This window comes from Cicer arietinum, chromosome 2 (genome assembly GCF_000331145.2).
Source record: "Cicer arietinum cultivar CDC Frontier isolate Library 1 chromosome 2, Cicar.CDCFrontier_v2.0, whole genome shotgun sequence".
Lineage (NCBI taxonomy): Eukaryota > Viridiplantae > Streptophyta > Magnoliopsida > Fabales > Fabaceae > Cicer > Cicer arietinum.
The window spans coordinates 8,990,723-9,011,484 of NC_021161.2; the positions used below are offsets into that span (position 1 = coordinate 8,990,723).

The 20,762-nt window shown below is 30.9% G+C and overlaps 2 protein-coding genes across 2 annotated transcripts; one reads left to right on the top strand and one right to left on the bottom strand.

Annotated features, from left to right (window-relative positions):
• Positions 1-914: 914 nt before the first annotated feature.
• On the bottom strand, positions 915-6,564 carry LOC101498127 (protein NRT1/ PTR FAMILY 2.13-like). The gene is made up of 4 exons (XM_004489925.3): positions 6,471-6,564; positions 6,167-6,384; positions 2,119-2,687; positions 915-1,750 (listed from the first exon to the last, which is right to left on the bottom strand). Exons 1-4 carry the CDS (start codon positions 6,562-6,564, stop codon positions 919-921), a joined length of 1,713 nt encoding a protein of 570 aa, XP_004489982.1. The 3' UTR covers positions 915-918.
• A 3,491-nt stretch (positions 6,565-10,055) lies between these two features.
• Positions 10,056-11,948, top strand: LOC140919337 (uncharacterized). Its single transcript, XM_073365338.1, has 3 exons — positions 10,056-10,067; positions 11,263-11,589; positions 11,686-11,948. The coding sequence occupies exons 1-3, from the start codon at positions 10,056-10,058 to the stop codon at positions 11,911-11,913; spliced, it is 567 nt and encodes a 188-aa protein (XP_073221439.1). The 3' UTR covers positions 11,914-11,948.
• The last annotated feature ends 8,814 nt before the right edge of the window (positions 11,949-20,762 follow it).

Here is a 20,762-nt window from a genome sequence, read left to right on the forward strand (position 1 = left end):
CCAATGTTTATTACATCTCTTACTCAAAGTGGATTTTCTCATTTGAGTCATATATACTATATGTATGTATCTTAATATGTTTGATGAAATAATTATGAGTTTTTGAAATTATGAATATAAAAGTACTCCACTTATTTCAAAAAATACTCCATTCATTTTGAATTTGATTCACAGTATAACTTTTAAAATTATTATTTATCAAAAAGAAATATTTGAAATTATTAATGTATCTAATTAATATACTATTTTAAATAATTAATTTATACTTATTAATTTCTTAACCTCAGACATAACCATGATAAATGAATGGATATTACATAAAAATTAGTAGGGTTATAATAGGTGAATGCAAACAACTCATTAATCAATTTATAATTTATTGAATGGATAAAGAAATTTCAATTCACCATCATCCATTTTATAAAATCAACCCAACCTAACTCAATTCGTTCATAAAATTATTTAACAAAATATAAAATATTAAAAATATAAATTTTAAATATTTCAAATAAATTAAAGTGGTGGCAGCCTGAACACTACCATCGATATCAATTCAATAAAAAACATAAAAATCTTCATACGATTATTATGCTTTTTTTTTTAACAAAATATTATTCTAAAAAAATTATTAATAATCATACTATTGTAGCTAGCCATGTCATCTATTTTAAATTAAAAATAAAATATACACATTTTAAGATAAAAGACTTACATGAAAAAAGAAAAAATAAACAAAGACCTAAAAGTTGTTACTAAATAAAATAAATGACGAAAATTATAATTTGACCTAAGGCTTAAACATAAAGGACACAAATTTTCGAAATAGTAATTGCTATCTTAAACATAAAGAAGAGATCAATCAAATTTGAGTGCACATTTTTATTTTTTGACTTGATCATCAATGTAAGCTTATGTCCTCTATTTAACAAATGTCTTGTACCTATAAACACGAGCACATGACATGAAAAAAAGAAAATTGAAAAGTCCCAAACCTGCCACAATGAAATAAAAATATTCCAATCTTCCCTTGTTGACATCACTGTCCAACCAATCAGGTTGACCTTGTTTTCCACTAAAATTATGTATAATGTTGACAATGAAAGTGCTTATGTTACTAGCAACTGATGTTTGAAGAGAGAGCAAAGAATTCCCTATACTTCTCATTTTATCAGGAGATTCCTTGTTGAAAAATTCTGTTTGTCCAACTATAGAGAATGCTTGATTAATTCCTAGAAATATGAATTGAGGGGCTAACCAAATTATGGACATTTGTTTAGTTTCATTAATAGATTCTCTTAATGAAGTTGATGAAACAACCCTTCTTTGATGTTCAACAAATCCAGCAATTACCATTGTTACAATTGCAAAAAAATGTCCAATTCCTATTCTTTGAAGTGTTGTTAATCCTCCTTCTTGTTTGGTTACTTTGGTGAGTATAGGGGAAATGACTTTTTCATAGATTGGAATGATTATAGCTATTGTTAGCATTGTTAGTATAATCAACCAGCCAGGTGGTATCTCAAAGTTTTTTGTTAGGTGTTTATCCATTTTCATGGCTTGTGACATTGGAAATATTGCTAGTTGTCCTGTTGGAATGTAGGTTATGATGCCTGTTAACCATATTGGCATTATTTTAAGTAAGCATTTTAATTCTTCAATTTGTTGGATGCTACAAAGTCTCCAAGGATCATTGTTTGATTCATCATCATTTAATTCATTCTCCACCATAAGTGCTGCCTTGTTTAAGCACCTAAGAAAATAAAATCAAGCATAGAATAGGATGAACAATTGAATAGGCAGCATATAATTTTACTTGAATTGTCCTTTAGGTCAACCTGGTCTTGTCCTAAATGGTTTAATCTTAATTATATTGTCAATGCATTAAAGGTTCTTTGATTGAAATTGAATGGTACAAATTTAAAATTTAGCAAATAAATAAAAGATATTATAAATTATTCATTAAAATCGGACGATCAAAGTCACGCTTCAATAACTATTTGACAGAAGATATAAAGTTAGAGACTAAGATAATACTAAACAAAAATAAATTTGGGCTCCGTAAAGCCTTAAACATTTTAAACAACATGATAACTTTGAAAGGGATATTGTACTACTCACCTGAACTCCTTTGTGAGAGGCAGCTTTGGTTCCATTTTCTCAAGTGGAGGATCATAGAAAACTCTTCCTGTTTCCCCTGTCGCCGGAAGACGAAGGTGGCGCTTGCGTCTAGCCGCCACGAAAACTTGAGTTATCCTTGAAAGGATGCTTCCCTCAGGCTCAACATAAGCATAAACTTTAGTACCAGCAAAGTAAAACACAATAGCAACAAACATGAAAAAAGTTGGCAAAGCAAAACCAAGTGCCCAACTAAAAGAGTCTTGGATTTTGACCACAAGAGTCACATTGATCAATAGAAGCACAGTTTGTATGACATAGTACATGTTGTAGAAGCTTCTTGTTCCTTGTCTTCCTTCAATAGTTGTTAAATCAAATTGGTCAATTGCAAAGGGAATGCTGCATGAACTAATTCCACCAGTTCCTATGGCTAACCCGAAGAAACCAAAAAATAAGATGCCAAGTTGGAAATTTGTGGGGCCATTGCATGAACCAAGTTGTTGTTGTTGAAGTGAGCATGGTGAAGGATGAAATTGTGGCACCCATGCTGTTAGCATTACTATTGCCATGCCCTGAAAATTTTCACAAATAAATGTTACAATAGTAAATGCGCGCATTTAATATTTTATTGTATATCTTCTACTATGCTCATACAAAAAATGCACTGTTTTTTTAATAAAAACAAAGCACACTCAAACATCTTCTTGTTCTCACTAACTTCTCTTCTCCTCCTTCATGCTCTTTTTTATTCTTTAGTTTCTTTTTTCTCTGCACTTTTCTTCATTCTTTTGTTCTATTTTTTACCCATTCACTCCCACTCTGTTTTTCAGTTTTACTTTGTTACTCTGTTTTCCAGTTTCAGTCATTCCCTTTCCCCTCTATTATGCCATCATCTTAGTCTCAACCAACACAATTAGTACCTTTGACTAACCCTAACTCTTGTGGTCTAGTTAATCCCACTGGGAATAACCTTGACCCAACTTGGGAATGGAACAGCCTAAAAGAATGTTACTTTCAATTTTTGTCTCCATACATCTTCTAGAGGTGTCACTAGAGCAAAGAGACATCAAATGGGATTGATGGATGATGTTAGTGCTTGCAAGAAAATTCCCCCATAAATAAAGTTAAAGATTCAAGAAGACTATGATAAGAAAAAGGCTGAAAGTCAACATTTGTTAGAGGTGAATGTGGATGATGATGAGTAGGATGAGGTGCAATAAATCTACAATATTCGAGCCGAAAAACAGCCACAATCTTCTGATACCCCTACTTCCAAAAGAGGAAAATCTTTCAAATGGCCGTTTGATTTACTTTATAATAGGAGGCCACCAGCACCAACATCTAATTTGAAGCAAACAAGCATTTGCAATAAGGAAACACGAGCTAGGACAGTTCAATTTATAGCTCGATGGTTTTATAAGTGTGGAATTCCTTTCAATATGTTGCGCAACAAATCCTTTAAGCTTATGATTGAGGTAGTTGGAAATTATAGTTCGCATCTAAAGATTCCAAACTATCAAGAGTTATGAATTCCACTCTTGAAAAAGGAATTGGATCTTACTAATGAAATGTTGCCACCACATATTATAGAACGAATTGAAAGTGGTTGTTCTATCATGTTTGATGCATGGACATATCGCAAGAATATGATATTAATCAACTCCGTGGTTAATTGTCCACCTGAGACAATGTTTGTCAAGAATGTTGATGTTTCTGGGTATGTGAAGATCGGACAAAAATTATTTGAGCTCTTGGATGCTTTTAAGGTAGATGTGAGAGAAGAAAATGGTGTGCAAGTAATCGCATACAACAATAGCAATTATGTTTCCAAATGTAAGAGTGATTTTCTTTACTTGTTTAATTTAATTGTGTCAATGTGGTAACTTAGGTTTATTTGATATTGTAGGTAAAAAATTACAAGCAAGAAGACAAAAACTCTTTTGGACACCATGTGCAACACATTGTATCGATTTAATGTTAAGACAATAAGAAACTTCAAAAAATTGAAAAGGCATACAAAAAAGGGGTCACTCTTGTAGGCCTCATTTCCACATATTGAAAATGTTGTACAAAATAAATAAAAAACAACCTTCGTATGATGTTCACCTCAGATGAATGATCCAACTTAAGTGTATCTAAGGATCCTAAAGGGAAAAAGGCAAGAGACATTGTACTTTTGCCGTCTTTTTAGAATGATGTGTTCTATAATGTTAAGGTCATGGGACCTGATCTTGTGCAAATACTAAGGCTTGTTGATAATAAGAAAAAGCCTGCAATCGGTTACATCTATGAGGCTATGGATATGGCCAAGGAAACCATGATGAAGTCTTTCAATAACAATGAAAAAAAGTACAAAGATATTTTTGATATCATTGATAATATATGGAATTGTCAACTTCATCACACACTTCATGTAGTTCACCATTATTTTAATCTCCAATTCTACTATGATGATGCAAGTGTTGACGGGAATAACGAAATTAATGATGGGCTTCTCACATGTCTTCAGAGGCTAAGTGTTACTACTGGTGAAGAGGATAAAGCTATTGTTAAACTAGCATATTATAGGAGGTTTGAAGGACATTTTAGCTTAAAGGTTGCAATAAAAAACATAACTGTTATGACTCTAGGTAAGTCAAAGTGAACTGTTTTGGTAAATTTAAATAGTTTTACACGAGATATTGTGTTAATAATGTTCTTAATTGGTTATTCATTATCGTTGAGTGGTGGAGAACTTATGGACATCGTGTTTTTAACTTGCAAAAGATTGAAATTAGAGTATTGAGTTTGACATGCAGTTCTTTAGGTTGTGAGTGCAACTGGAGTACTTTTGAGCAAGTAAGTAAATGTCATTTGAGTTTAATTTGTTTGAAATGATTGATTGTTTGATATAGTGGTTGTCAAAGAAGTTAATATTCTTGTTTCAAAACTTTAAAATAGATTCATTCCAAGAAAAGAAACAAACTTGAGCACCAAAAGTTGCAAGATTTGGTTTTTGTGAAATATAACAAAAAACTTATGGAACACTTTGTCAGTCATGAGTTAATTAATATCATTATCTTAAAGGACATGGACTATTGTAATGAGTGGTTGATGGCAGTAATGGTTGAAGATAAAGAAGCGGTTGAAGCTAGAGATAACTTGAAATTTGATGATAATACACTGACGTAGGGGATATTTCTAATGTGGCAAAGGTTGGTGAACTAGTAACAATCACTAGGAGCCAACAAATAACAAGTTGCCCGTTTATGCTAGGAACGCATAACAAAGAGGAAGAAGCGGAGGATAGATAACAAATTGCACTTGATAATGATGATGAACTTGAATGTGATGGTGATGACGAGCTTGTTTTTATTTAAATGCTTCGACACAATGTTTTGAATCTTGGAGGTCGGATGTGTTTTGCTTTTTGTTTTCTCTTTTCTTTTTAATATGTTTGAATATTAGATGTGTTATTTTGAGCCTTAGAGATTAGAACTTATGTGCTACTTTGCTTTATATTATGTTTAAAATGTTACTATCAATGACCTTTGAAGTTATGACTTAGAATGTTTCTTTAGTTTTTGTTTTTTTCTATTTTTTTTTTTTACCTTTATATGTGTATGATATTAAATATTAATTGCTTCTAAATAGTATGTTACTAACATTGTTTAAAAATATAATATTTTCATCTCACGATGAATGTCATTCAAGATTTTTGCACATATATTAAGAAATGAAATAGTTAGAATAAAAAAACAAGTTATTCATCTGAATTATTAGTAAATTTTTTACTATTATCAATGCAAAGCATAATATTATTTTAAAATTTGTGTATATAATAATCATTAGAAGATGATATAAGAAAAAATAATTAAAATTGTATTAAAAATATGAATGATATTTTTTTTTAGACAAAATTTGTTTTTGTTAAGGTGACCCTCACCTTAAAATAGTAAAATAGATAAAGGGAGTATTATTCATTCCATTCTTTGTCATGATGTTAATCAAAACATATTGGAAATATATATATATATATATATATATATATATATATATAATTGAAACATACCGCAAGGTTAGCAAAGGAAGCTATGGCAATTGTCATAAATTTCCCCAAATAAGCATCTGCAATGAATGCACCAATGAGTGGCAAAAAGTTGGAAAAAGCATTCATAGTGTTTAAAATGTTTGCAGCATACACCTGATCCATGTTATACACTCTCATCAAGTACACCATGAAATTTACTTGTATTCCAAGTTTTGCCAACTTCTCAACTGATTCATTCCCTACATGGTTAATATAATTAATTAAAATCAAACATGATACATTTTCCATGTTGCAATTTTAAAATTATGAAACAGAGAAATATTACCTAAAATGTACGGCATTGCCTTCCATCCTGGCTTATTTGACTTAGATTGAACTAGGCTTTCTTCATCAAGAAGTCTCTTTTGGATTGATGACATTGAATTAAGTTTTGTCCTGCAAAACGAAATACACTATGAGCACATCATTTTTTAAACATTTTCCTCTGCCCATTTTTTGGTCTCTAATGTTCTCAACTTTTATGCATAAGTGAAAATATGATTATTCTTTTATATATATTTGAATGGATTATTTTTATATTTGAATGCATATTTTTAACTTTCTTTGTTCCATAACATATGATCTATTTGCAAAATAATAAAAAATAAATTGTCGTAACATAACTCACTATTAAAAAAATTCAGTTATACCTTCTAATTAATATTATAGACACTATTTTAGTTCAATGGATTTCATTTTATATATATTTTTTAATATATTTTACTTTATATTTATGATAATATTACATAGATGAATACTTAATTAAGATAATTTAATAAGAATATTATTTTCTTTTTTTATTTGTACATTTTAGTTAATCATCGTGTGAAATGGTCAAAAAAAAGTTATATATAGTATTATTGTTAGAGTATATTTAGTTTATATGAGGCATGAAAGTGATGCTGAAAACACGATTTAATGAGAAATTATGTTTAGTTGAGAGAATGGAAAAGAAAATAATGATAATTTTTAGTTTAGTAAAAAAGTTATTAACTAGTAGATAAACTAATTTAAGTTTTTCTATAACACCATAACCAGACTCTTTAGTGCTCAAGGATACTTCGAATAATTCCAAAGTTTCAATTCTTTGAGTTGACGATGAGAATAATCTTCAATTTAAAACTTAGTCACACTTAAATTTTTTGTATTTAAATTTTTTGTGTTTATGGAGATTGATATAACATTTTTGTTTATGGAGATTGATAATCTCAGTCCTCCAGCCGACCGAAAAACACAAAACATAAAGTATCAGATGAGCCACATCCAACTAGATTAAGCTAACTTACTTATTTAATCATTTTATATGACAGTTATGTAGATGAGCTCAATGGATGATACCAAAAACCATACAATATATGCTATTTTATTATGACATTAATTTTGATAGTAAAACTTTTTTTACTATTAATCATTCACAAATCACCATTAGTATGATTTTACAATCATATAAAAAATATTTATACCGCCTGCACTTAAGAATTAAATTATTTTTTTATTATATATTGTCTTTCATTGTGTTAAAATTTATTAAAATTCATTCTTAGTAGTAGTACTAACCTCTAAGGAAAGATACCACAACTAATAGTGGCACAAAGAACGAGCACATTCTAGAAAATAATGATTTTTATATCCAATAGAGGTTAGGGCCAGTTTTGGCCCAACATCGTCCATCTATATTATTTTTTATTTTCTTTAATCCCATTAATGTAGTTTATTATCTTTAATTTAAATAAGTGATCTTTATATCTATTTAATTAATCTTATGTTTTTTTGCAGTTTTTTTTCCCAATATAATGTTATGTTTGTTCATTATTTTGGTGCATTGTTTTAATTTTTTTTTTATTTTGTCACGGTATTTATTTTTTCTTCTTGTTATGGTACTTTTTTGTTCTAATTGATAAATCAATTTCGATTAAATGCAAATTCGATCAATGATTTTATTGTCAACAACGTTACAACTTCCGAGCATGAGTATTCTGGACACCTCAATTTTATTATATTTGTATGTTTTGTTATATTTGTAGTCATCTTTATGTTATGTGCTATTAATTTGGGTGATGTGAGTTTGTTCACATATTCACCATTTTCAATTTTAACAAATTGAAATTGTAATATTCTTGATCGATCTAAATATTATCAAATTGAATGAATAAATATTGTAATTTAATAAATAAATAAATAAAATAGTGTTACCATTGAACTCATTTATCACTTTACACCTTATGTCTTTCTACCAAACCAATTTTATATCCTTTAAAATAATAATAATAATAATAATAATAATAATAATAATTTCATACTACCTTGACACCCACAATTAAAGATGTCAAAAAAGTTCTAAACTCTAAAGTTTCCTTAATTTTTTTTACTAAGACCGTAATATTATGTCTGCCATTTAAATAATTTTTTTAAAGTTCTGACCCATTATTTTTTGTGGAGTTAAGGGAGGGGACATAGGAGGCTCATAAGCCCCTAATATTTTGAAATTTTTTTGAAGTTTTTGTTTTTTGAAAATAATTAAAAAATATTTTTTTTCTCAGAAAAATTTTAAATCAAAATTTTTCTCAAAAAATTATGATAAAAATTAAAAAATAAATTGAATTTTTTTTTTGAATTAAAACATTTCAAAACAAAATTGTAAATTTTTTTATCAGAAAATTTTAAGAAAAAATTTTATTTCTTGAAAAAAAAAATTGTCAAAATTTTTGTTTTAAAAAAATCAATTTTGTTTTTAAAAATGGGCTTATAGTCCAATAAGCCCACAAATTTTTAGGAACTTTTTAGTATTGAGGGCTTTCTTTTTTGAGGCCGTTTAACCGATGAAATTTTGGGTTTTGTACCGTGCACCCCTACCATTTTACCTCCCACCCCCCCAAATTTTTTTAAAGACAATTTTGCCTTTGTTTAATTTATATAAAATTATGGAAAAGTTTACCATTCCAGTTTTCCACCCCCACTTTCGAAAATTATAAAAAATTTATTAATTTTTGAAAATTTCAAACTTTCGAAATAATACCAAATAAGTATTTTGATTTGTTCGAAATTTTTATGAAATTGGAAACTTTCGAAATGTAATTATGCAGAAAAAATTACTAATTTCGAAACTTTTGAAAAATACCAAACTTTCGAAATGAAATATTCCAGAAATTTTTGAAATTTTGGATGAATATAAAATTTTCGAAGTGTATTTTTCCAGAAAGCTTCGAAAGTTTGGATGAATTTGAAACTTCCGAATCACATATACTTCGAAAATTTCAAACCTTTGAAGTAATTCCTTTTCGAAAATTTCAGAAGTTTCGAAACTTTCGAAACTTTTTTTTATTTTTAAAATTACTTAAACTTCAAAAATTAGATATCAAATTTATTACCATTAATTTATTACTATAAATGTATTACTATAAATGAATTATTATTTATTACTATTAATTTATTACCATAAATTTATTACTATTTATTACTATTAATTTATTACTATTTATTACTAATAAAAAAATTTACATTTCGAACCTTTCCCATCAATCAAAACTTTCGAAACTGACTTGTTTCGAAAATATGAAACTTTCGAAATTGTTGCATTTCGAATATTTGCAAATGTTCGAATATTGTGTTTCGAATATTTCAAATTCAACAAAAGTTTCGAAGGTTTTTATGAATTCTGGAAAAAACTTGTTTCGAAGATTTAGAATTCATCCAAACTCTCGAAATTTTGTATGAATTCTGAAAATTTGTGTTTCGAATATTTCAAATTTATCCAAATTTTCGAAATCCTCTGAAAATTAAAGTTTCGAAACTTTCATGTTTAACCAAAGTTTCGAAAATATCAATAAATCTTACTTTTTAATATTTCGAATGTTTAAAATTGTCAATTTAGATGGTATACTTTGTAACTTTCGAAAGGGGGGTGTGTGGAATGGAGTGATAATTTTTTTTTTATTGTTTTATCCAATTGTAAAAAGGGTAATATAGTCTTTTCCATTGGAATGGAGGGGTGGGAGGAAAAGATGGGGGGTGCACGGTACAAAACTCTGAAATTTTTTCCCTCTCCAACATATAAATTGAGTCCAATAATTAGTGGACTTATCAAATTAACAGATTTATCCGGAATTAATCCAATAATGCCATTTTCATTCAAATCTTTCAAAAGTGTCAAATGCTAAATCAGAGCCTCCTTTTATTTATATAAGTTTTATACATCATTCTATTGGATGTACTTCAATAACTCTTTCATTATTTAATATTCTGTTTTCTCAACTATGATTTCACTTGTACAAAAAAATGAAAATGCATAGCTAAAAGAAAAACTAAATAAAATGAAAAAGTAAATAAATAAATGAGTTCGATTTGTGCATAAGATGGCTTAGTTACGTTACCAGAAGTGCTGTCGCCAGCGTTTGTTGAGAATTGGAGATTTGATATTTCGTTGCAATGCTCACAATTGCAAGAAGACGATGTAACTTGTAAGAAGGGAAGTTTGCGTTTCATCACTCAAATTCCGCATGAAACTTTGTATTTAAATAAACATTTAGTCCATATTCCAAAAATATGTGAGTTCAAATTTTGTTGGTAATGTGAAAATAATAAAGTGTCTTTTTGTAAATGCTTTTTGACTCTTTAGCTTTCTTGAACTCTTGTAAATATAGATTTAAGGCAGCTAAACTTTTAGTCATTCAAAAAACAATATTTCAAAATAACAATGTCCTAATTTGCATAACTTTGTGCATACTTGCTTCAAAAAATAAAAAAACTGTATGCATATTTTTAATGACTATATATTTTTTTATTATAAACTTTGAATTGATTTTTATTATTTTAATTGTTGTTGAAGTTTTTCTTCATAAAGTGATAAGTTATTTTAAGAGGTTTTCTTTTGTCAATAAATTGTAAAGTGGATTACAATTATAAAAAATGCAAATACAAGAATATAATAATAGTTTAAAAAGTAAATTAATATTTTAAAGTCCATTATATATCAGTTTGTACACAAATCAAAAGTCACGATGCACATAGATAAGATAGCTGAATAAACTTATCTATATATGAGTCATATAGTAACTTTTTTAATGTTATATGTATTTTAGGAAATTATTGAACAAAGTTCTGAAACTCAAGAGGGCAACAAGGATACTTGCAGGGACATTCTTGGGAAAGTGTTTAATGTCCCTGAGTATTCCGGTCGAGTGAGGGGGAAAGGATTTGGCGTAACTCCCAAAAGCTTTTTTCCTCAAGAGAAGCGCCAAAAACCTTCCAACGAGGAAGTATTAGAGAAGCTCAGAATCCTATCGGAGCAAGTGGCACTCTTGGTGAATACGAATAAAGACAAGCAACTTCCGGTTCAGCTCCAACCTGAAATACAAATGGAGAGTGAAACCGGGAGTTGCAACGTCGGTTTGAAGAGTATTCCCGAGGTAATTAATTACTTACTACTTACTTGCTTATGTAATTACTTATGTATTAAACAAACTTATATATTAACTGTACTTATGTTTTAACTATTGATGTAGGGTGTCACTACATGTGTCCTATACTTGTCCTCGCCTACTCAACGGAAGGTGGGAAAAGGAATATTGTACAATACTTCGGGAGAAGTATTGTACAATATTCCGATCCCCGCGTGCCATGTCAAAGTATCGCCTACGGTTGCTTTCGAACCAACTGCACCGTTGCCCATACCGGACAACGATGGAGATATGAAGTTCTTAAGCGACGCTATTGGCAATTACGTGGCATGACCCACACACCTTGTTGCCCTCCAAAAAAAGATTCCCAAGGACAAATCAGTTACATCTCCCGAAAAGGTTTGTCACATTTATTGCCTAAGGTTTTTCATTTTTTCAGATTCAATAAACTAACATTTTACCTCATTTTTGTAGGTCCAAATAAATAAACCACCCCTACAGCCAAAAAAAGGCAGCAAACCTCAAAAATTGGAGGTTAATAGGGCTGCCAAACTACAAAGGCTGGAGGGTAATAAAGCTGCCAAACTTGCAGCAACAAAAAATCTGGATCGGGGAAAATCGGTCGCTGCTGCTGCTGCTCCTAATAAAAGTCAGCCACGCCTTGGTAAATACGGGGCGTGTCTTGACATCCAAATAAAAAGGAACATGGGCAGCAGCAACGATTCGCCCATCGTACAAATGAATAAAGACATCTTTGGAGATGAGTATATTGAATACCTCGAAAAGGAGCACATGTACGAACTTCTCGAACATAAGGAGCTGAGTGCTACTGTAATCAGCTTGTACATAAGGTAAAAAATACTTTTAATTGCATTTATTTGTAATTAATTAAATGTATTGGTAATTAATCTAGTTTAAAATTTTCATTGAAGGTTTTTGTACGAGAAGGTCGTGTGCACGAGGAAACTGTCAAATAAATACTCATTCTTGTCTCCGCATAAGATGTCGATGTTCAAACTCGATCCAGACAATGTAAAACACTACATTGTAGATATGTTTTTAAGAAATAAAGAAAGTGATAAATTGTTCTTGGCACCATATAATTCAGGGTACGTAATTTTATCTTTTTTAATTGATGAGAATTTAATTTATTAGTTGTCTATAAACAAAATTGCTTAACCAATTTTTTGTTGTTGTAGGGCACATTGGGTGCTATTTGCAATCAATGCGGTCTCTGAAGTGATATACTATTTGGATCCCGTGCACGGCGATTACACCAATCACCCCAGAATAAAGAATATGCTCGACACGTAAGTAATATTCATTTATTTCTTACACATATATATATATATATATATATAAATATATATATGTAAGAAATAAATGAATATTACTTACGTGTCGAGCATATTCTTTATTCCGGGGTGATTGGTGTAATCGCCGTGCACGGGATCCAAATAGTATATCACTTCAGAGACCGCATTGATTGCAAATAGCACCCAATGTGCCCTACAACAACAAAAAATTGGTTAAGCAATTTTGTTTATAGACAACTAATAAATTAAATTCTCATCAATTAAAAAAGATAAAATTACGTACCCTGAATTATATGGTGCCAAGAACAATTTATCACTTTCTTTATTTCTTAAAAACATATCTACAATGTAGTGTTTTACATTGTCTGGATCGAGTTTGAACATCGACATCTTATGCGGAGACAAGAATGAGTATTTATTTGACAGTTTCCTCGTGCACACGACCTTCTCGTACAAAAACCTTCAATGAAAATTTTAAACTAGATTAATTACCAATACATTTAATTAATTACAAATAAATGCAATTAAAAGTATTTTTTACCTTATGTACAAGCTGATTACAGTAACACTCAGCTCCTTATGTTCGAGAAGATCGTACATTTGCTCCTTTTCGAGGTACTCAATATACTCATCTCCAAAGATGTCTTGATTCATTTGTACAATGGGCGAATCGTTGCTGCTGCCCATGTTCCTTTTTATTTGGATGTCAAGACACGCCCCGTATTTACCAAGGCGTGGCTGACTTTTATTAGGAGCAGCAGCAGCAGCGACCGATTTTCCCCGATCCAGATTTTTTGTTGCTGCAAGTTTTGCAGCTTTATTACCCTCCAGCCTTTGTAGTTTGGCAGCCCTATTAACCTCCAATTTTTGAGGTCTGCTGCCTTTTTTTGGCTGTAGGGGTGGTATAGGTGTGTTTGTGTCATTGGATTAACATTTAGGTCATTTTCGTCCTCCCTAGGCTTTTTCTAGTCCAATTAGGGTTTTTAACAAATCTTGTGAATCTAATAGGTGTGTTTGCACTACGCGAAAAAACGGCTTTTACAGCGCTTTTTTTAAGCCATTTACAGCGCTTTTTCAAAAAAATAAGCGCTGTGGAAACGAGCGCTGTAAATGATACAACAGCGCTTTTAAAAAAGCGCTATAAAACATGTAAATACAACGCGCGCTTGTTATGCACATTTTACAGCGCTTCTTCACAAAAAGCGCTGTAATATGCACCCCATTATATGAGTTATGGCTCTGCATTTTACAGCGCTTTTTTGAGAAAGCGCTGTAAAATGCACACCCATAACTCATATAATGGGGTGCATATTACAGCGCTTTTTTGTGAAGAAGCGCTGTAAAATGTGCATAACAAGCGCGCGTTGTATTTACATGTTTTATAGCGCTTTTTTAAAAGCGCTGTTGTATCATTTACAGCGCTCGATTCCACAGCGCTTATTTTTTTGAAAAAGCGCTGTAAATGGCTTAAAAAAAGCGCTGTAATATGCGTTTTTTCGCGTAGTGTTTGTTAAAAGAAAAGGGAGTAGTCATGTAATAACTATGTAAATTTTTGTAGGCAATATAAGTTGAAATCAAAAGTCACGATGCACATAGATAAGATAGCTGAATACACTTATCTATATATGAGTCATATAATAACTTTTTTGTTTAAGGAAAAGGGGACAGTCATATAATAACTATATAAGTTTTTGTGGGCAATAATTACTTATTACCTAACTTGAAATCAAATATTGTATGCTAACACATATAAACCACTATAACTTAATTTATGTTTCGTCAAAAAATAATTTTTTATTTAATTTTTATGCAACATATAAATTCAATAATATATCAGAAAAATTCTTTAACTTCCAACAATAATACACATAAATAAATAAAAGTCTCTATAAAATTTTTATTTTCCAATTTTTAGCATAATCACTATTAAAATTTTTAATTTTTAATTTTTGGCATAATAATTGTTTGAATTGATATCTATGGCAGTCAATTAAAATCATATAATAATACAACTATGTATGATGTAAAGGACCATGTACACTTGAAATCATATTAAAAGTATTGATTTTCACTATAAATCAAGATATTAAAGATATTATTTTTTACTATATCAATTACTTTATTTCAAAGTAGATTTAAGCAATTTAAATTGTACGCAAATATTTTTTGTTTTCTATTTAGTATTGAGAAATTAAAATCATTTGGATAATGAAAAATTAAAATAAAATTGCATTAAACTTGAATGTTCTTTAAAAGATAAAAAAAAAAAAAAATTAGACATTGATGGATTAGATTTACTTGTAGAACTTAAAGTTCGAACATAGATAATACAAGTAGAAGATCACACACCAATTGACATACTTAATTATATAAGAAAGTTAGATTCTTTTCCAAATGCATTTGTTGCTTATAGTATAATGTTAACAATTCATGTAATTGTCGCTTCAACAAAAAGAAGGTTTTTGAAACTCAAATTAATTAAATCTTATCAAAGATCAACTATGTTACAAGAAATATTAAATGAATTAGCTTTATTATCGATTGAAAAAAATTGTTAAACAAAATTGATTATAATAATTTAATAAATGATTTTGCATAGAAAAAAGTGGGAAAGATAAATTTTAAATAAAATATTAATAATTTATTTATTAACGTTGAAAAAATCATGTCTCATAATTTTACTTTAAACCCCATAATGTGTTGGGTCGGTCCTACCAAACAGAGTCTAAAACAAAAACACGTGTATTATCAAAATTATATTAAACTACTAATTTTATTAAATATTATTAGACTCTGGCAAGGCACTAAAAAATTATGTTTAAAATAATATGTTCTATTTTAAGCAACAAAAAAAAATATAAGGTATGATTAAATTGCATAGATAAAAAATAACAAACTACTAATGGTCAACACACAAAATTAGTTCAACATGTAAAATATTTTTCTTTTGCAAAACCATCGTCAAAGTAAAAGGTATCCTATTATAAACTTAGCACTTTAAAGTTATTTGACATGATTATCATTCTTTTGGTAAAAGATGGTTCTTAGTTGTGCTAGTATAATATTAGTCTGTTCTATAATTCGGCATTCATTATAACATTATAACATGTACAATCATTTTTTTAGCTTATATTTGATCCATATGAAAAGCTAGCAACAAGAGAGAAGACTTACTCTCGACGAAACAAGCGAGAATCAAGGATTAGATCAAGGAATATTGTTCCTGAAAACATTACTCATTTACTGTTGGAAATGATGATGCTTTAATGAAAAAGTTATTGTAAATAATGATAACATTTATGAGAACTAGTGTTGTTGTGAATTGAAAAAATTGAGAAGTCCCACATTGGAGGGATACCACACACTAGTATGGTATATAAGGTGGATGTAAGGAACTTGGGGAGGGTCCCAAGGGACACCCCAATTTTGTGAAGGAGGGAGAACGCAAGCAATATTGACCACCATACACGCGCGCGCCGTCGTCGTCTGGCCGGCTCGGCCCGGTTTGGCTTGGTTTGGAGCATTGGCACGCTATCGAAAGAGTCATGAGATACCTTAAAAGGACCATGAGTCTCAGATTACATTATCAAAGATTTCATGTACTGATTGGAACACATTATCAGATGACTCCAAAGCAACCAGTGGCACCAAACGGCAAACCACTAAAGAATTAGAATCGCACTTCAAAGAACAGCAACAAGAATGGGAACCCTCCAAAGGTCCCAATTGCTAGGCAGCACAAGTGGGAAAGAGGGTCATATGGCACACAAGTGTAGGAACAAGCCAGGCGCTGCTAATCAGGCCAACTTGGCAGAAGAGCAATTCGTTGCTATGATAACTGAGATCAACCTTGTTGGTGGATCAGATGGATGATGGATAGACACTGGCGCCTCCCGCCATGTCTGTTATGATCGTGTTATGTTTAAAACATACACTGCTGTTGGAGCTGATATTCACCTCTAGAAAGACCTTAATTCTGAAGGATGTGATGCACACTCCAGAAATAAGGAAGAATCTGGTTTCAGGGTTTCTTCTCAGTAAGGCAGGGTTTACTCAGTCTATAGGGGCAGATTTGTACACCATTTCTAAAAATGGTATTTTTGTTGGGAAAGGGTACGCCACTGATGGCATGTTTAAATTGAATGTTGAAATGAATAAGATGTCTCCTTCTGCTTACATGTTGTTTGATTTTAATATTTGGCATGCAAGACTCTGTCATATGAACAAACGTGTGATTTCAAACTTAAGTTATTTAGGCTTAACTCCAAAGTTATCTATAAAGGATTTTGAAAAATGTGATTTTTGCAGTCAAGCCAAAATAACAAAGAAATCACATAAATCAGTAGTTAGAGAATCTGAACCTGTAGACTTAATACACTCTGACATATGTGAACTTGACGGAACGCTAACCAGAAATGGAATACGTTATTTCATCTCTTTTATTGACGATTGTTCTAACTTTACTTTCGTATATCTCATGAAAAATAAAAGTGAAGTGCTTCACATGTTTAAAATATTTGTAACTGAGATTGAAAATCAATTTAGCAAAAAGATTAAGAGGTTTCGTAGTGATAGAGGAACAGAGTATGATTCCAGATTGTTTAATGAGTTTTATAAAACCAAGGAATTGTACATGAATCTACTGCACCGTATTCACCTGAAATGAATGGTAAAGCTGAAAGAAAGAATATAACTCTTACTGAATTAGTTGTTTCCATTATACTTAACTCTGGTGCTGCATCTCACTGGTGGAGGAAATTATTTTGACTGTTTGCTATGTTTTGAATAGAGTTCTTAATTCTAAAAGCAAAACATCTCCTTATGAGATAATGAAGAAAAGACAGTCTAACTTGTCTTATCTTCGAACATGGGGTTGTCTGGCTTATGTCAGAATCCCCGATCCCAAGCGAATTAAACTCGCAAGTAGAGCCTATGAATGTGCATTCATTGGGTATGCAGTAAACAACAAAGCGTAAGTGATCATAGAATCAAATGATGTTAACTTCTATGAAAATAAATTCCCTTTCAAATCAAGAAATAGTAGGGACAACGAACCTAGTCAAGTTTCTGTGACAACAAGCACTGAAAGCAACAAACAAGACGAAACGTAAACTCAAAGGAGTAAGAGAGTAAGAGTTGCTAACAAGATAAGCACTGAAACAACAAACTAGACTAACGTTCATTAGGGTGCTTATATCACTTGCGGCAATTCATAACCTGGTGATACACTAGATGGATGTTAAAACAGCCTTTTTAAATGGTGACCTGGAAGAAGAAATTTATATGAAACAACCTGAAGGTTTTGTAATTCATGGACAAGAAGACAAGTTCTGTAAGTTAGATAAGTCTCTGTATGGTTTTAAACAAGCTCCTAAGCAATGACATGAAAAATTTGATAACTTGATTATGTCGAATGAGTTTAAAGTGAATGAAAGTGACAAATGTATTTATTACAAATATGAAATGGCATTTGCACTATCATATGTCTCTATGTAGACGACTTACTCATATTTGGTTCAAACATTCATGCTGTAAATAATGTGAAATCATTGTTGAGCAACAACTTTGATATGAAAGACCTCGGAGAAGCGAGTGTAATCCTTGGAATCAAGATTACTAGGTCAGAAAAGGGAATTTCTTTGGATCAATCTCACTATGTTGAAAAGATCCTAAAAAAATATAATTACTTTGACTATAAACCTGCTTGCACACCATATGATCCAAGTGTAAAACTTTTCAAGAACTCTGGTGAAGGTGTTAGACAAACTGAAAATGCGAGCATCATTGGCAGCCTCAGGTATGCCACTGATTGTACTAGACCCAACATTGCCTATGTCGTGGGGTTGTTGTGCAGGTTTACTAGTAGACCTAGTATGAAGCATTGGCACGCTATCGAAAGAGTCATGAGATACCTTAAAAGGACCATGAGTCTCGGATTACATTATCAAAGATTTCCTGCTGTCCTTGAAGGATACAATGATGCTGATTGGAACACATTATCAGATGACTCCAAAGCAACCAGTGGCTATGTTTTTAATATAGCCGGTGGTGATGTATCTTGGAAACCTAAGAAACAGACATATTGGCTCAGTCCACTATGGAGTCTGAAATGAGTGCACTAGTTACAGCTAGTGAAGAAGCAAGTTGGTTGAGATGCTTGCTAGTAGAGATCCCTTTGTGGGAAAGGCCATTGCCAGCCGTGTTGATCCACTACGATAGTACCTCTGCTATTGCAAAAATTGAGAATCGTTATTAAAACGGTAAGAGACTACAAATACGTCGTAAGCACAACACAGTTAGAGACTTACTTTTTAAAGGAGCTATTATAGTGGATCATGTACACATTGATAAAAATTTAGCAGATCCTTTGACGAAAGGATTAGCTAGAGAGAAAGTCCAAAATACATCCAAAAGGATGGGACTATTGCCTATAGATCAATGAGTCACTTATGATGGTAACCCGATCTAAAAGACTGGAGATCCCAAGAATTAGGTTCAATGGGTAATAACAAGTCATAATGATATGAGATAAACATGCTATATTTTATATGAGAAGCATGATTCCTGAAGCGATAAAAGAATGAGATAATAGAAACTCTTAATGAGATCTATACTCTATGTGGAATGGAGTACCTAGCTACCGCAGTACTCTTGATATACTCACCTATGTGAATGTGGAAGTGGGGGCCGCCTCCTATGGAATTTCGAGGCAGAATTCCTAAAGCGTTCACTATACTGGGATACACGTGCATGACCCTAAATGCACGGGCATTTGAGAATACACCTAATGAAAAGGTTGTATGTGGGATGTCAGAGATAGAGTTCAAGACTACGAGTCACTCTTGTTGAATCTGAATCTTACTTGCTATGCAAAGGTTCAAGTCAAGAGACACCTTTATTTATGCACAATCTTATAGAAGCGTTTGACGCTATTCAAAAACCTATTTTTTAAATTCAAGTGGGAGGTTGTTGGAAATGATGATACTTTAATGAAAAATTTATTGTAAATAATGAGGACATTTATGAGAGCTAGTGTTGTTGCGAATTGAAAAAATTGAGAAGTCCTACATTGGAGGGATACCACACACTAGTATGGTATATAGTGTGGAGGTAAGGAACTGTCGCGGCCTAAAATTTCGAGTGTTTCTCGAATTCAATGGAGTCGCCAGCAAAATTTATTTTTAAATAGGGAAAATATTGGGAAACCCTTAAAAAAAATAAAAATAAAAGAAAATGGTCTTTGAAACCAAATTTTGAGTTCGGGAGTTGATTATGCATAGGGAAGGTATTAGCACCCTACGACATCCGTTAAAAACGGTTACCTATAATTAATTGTGCAAGATTAATTTTAACTTAAGTATATTTATTTTTCTTTATTATTAAATATGAATAGCAATTATTACTATTTTTTAAAATATGGTTTTGAAATAAATATGTACTTAACAAATGAAGGACAAAAGAAGAAATTTTTATTTATGTGCTTGACAAGAATGTGATCTTGCTCCTACGTATCTCCTGGTGCGATGGAGAAATCAAAGCTACGTAGTTCTTAATTAGAAAATGTTGATGTGTTGATTTTGTTCAACGAAAATGGGTTTTGTTATATTTTAAAAAAATGTATTGACGAGAAAAGAAAATAAATTTATCTGACTTAATAAAAAAATATTTTGAAGTACGAATTTTAGGACTATCAAGTTGTATAACTTGTGTCTAAAAAACTCAAAGAATAAAAAGATGTCTCATCTAATTAATCCTTTTAAGAATATTTTAAATTATTTTTTAGTTTATAAAAATTGAGTTTTAAAACTAACAAGAAGTACAACTTGTGTCTCAACAACTCCCAAGTTTAAAAAAAATAAAAAAATA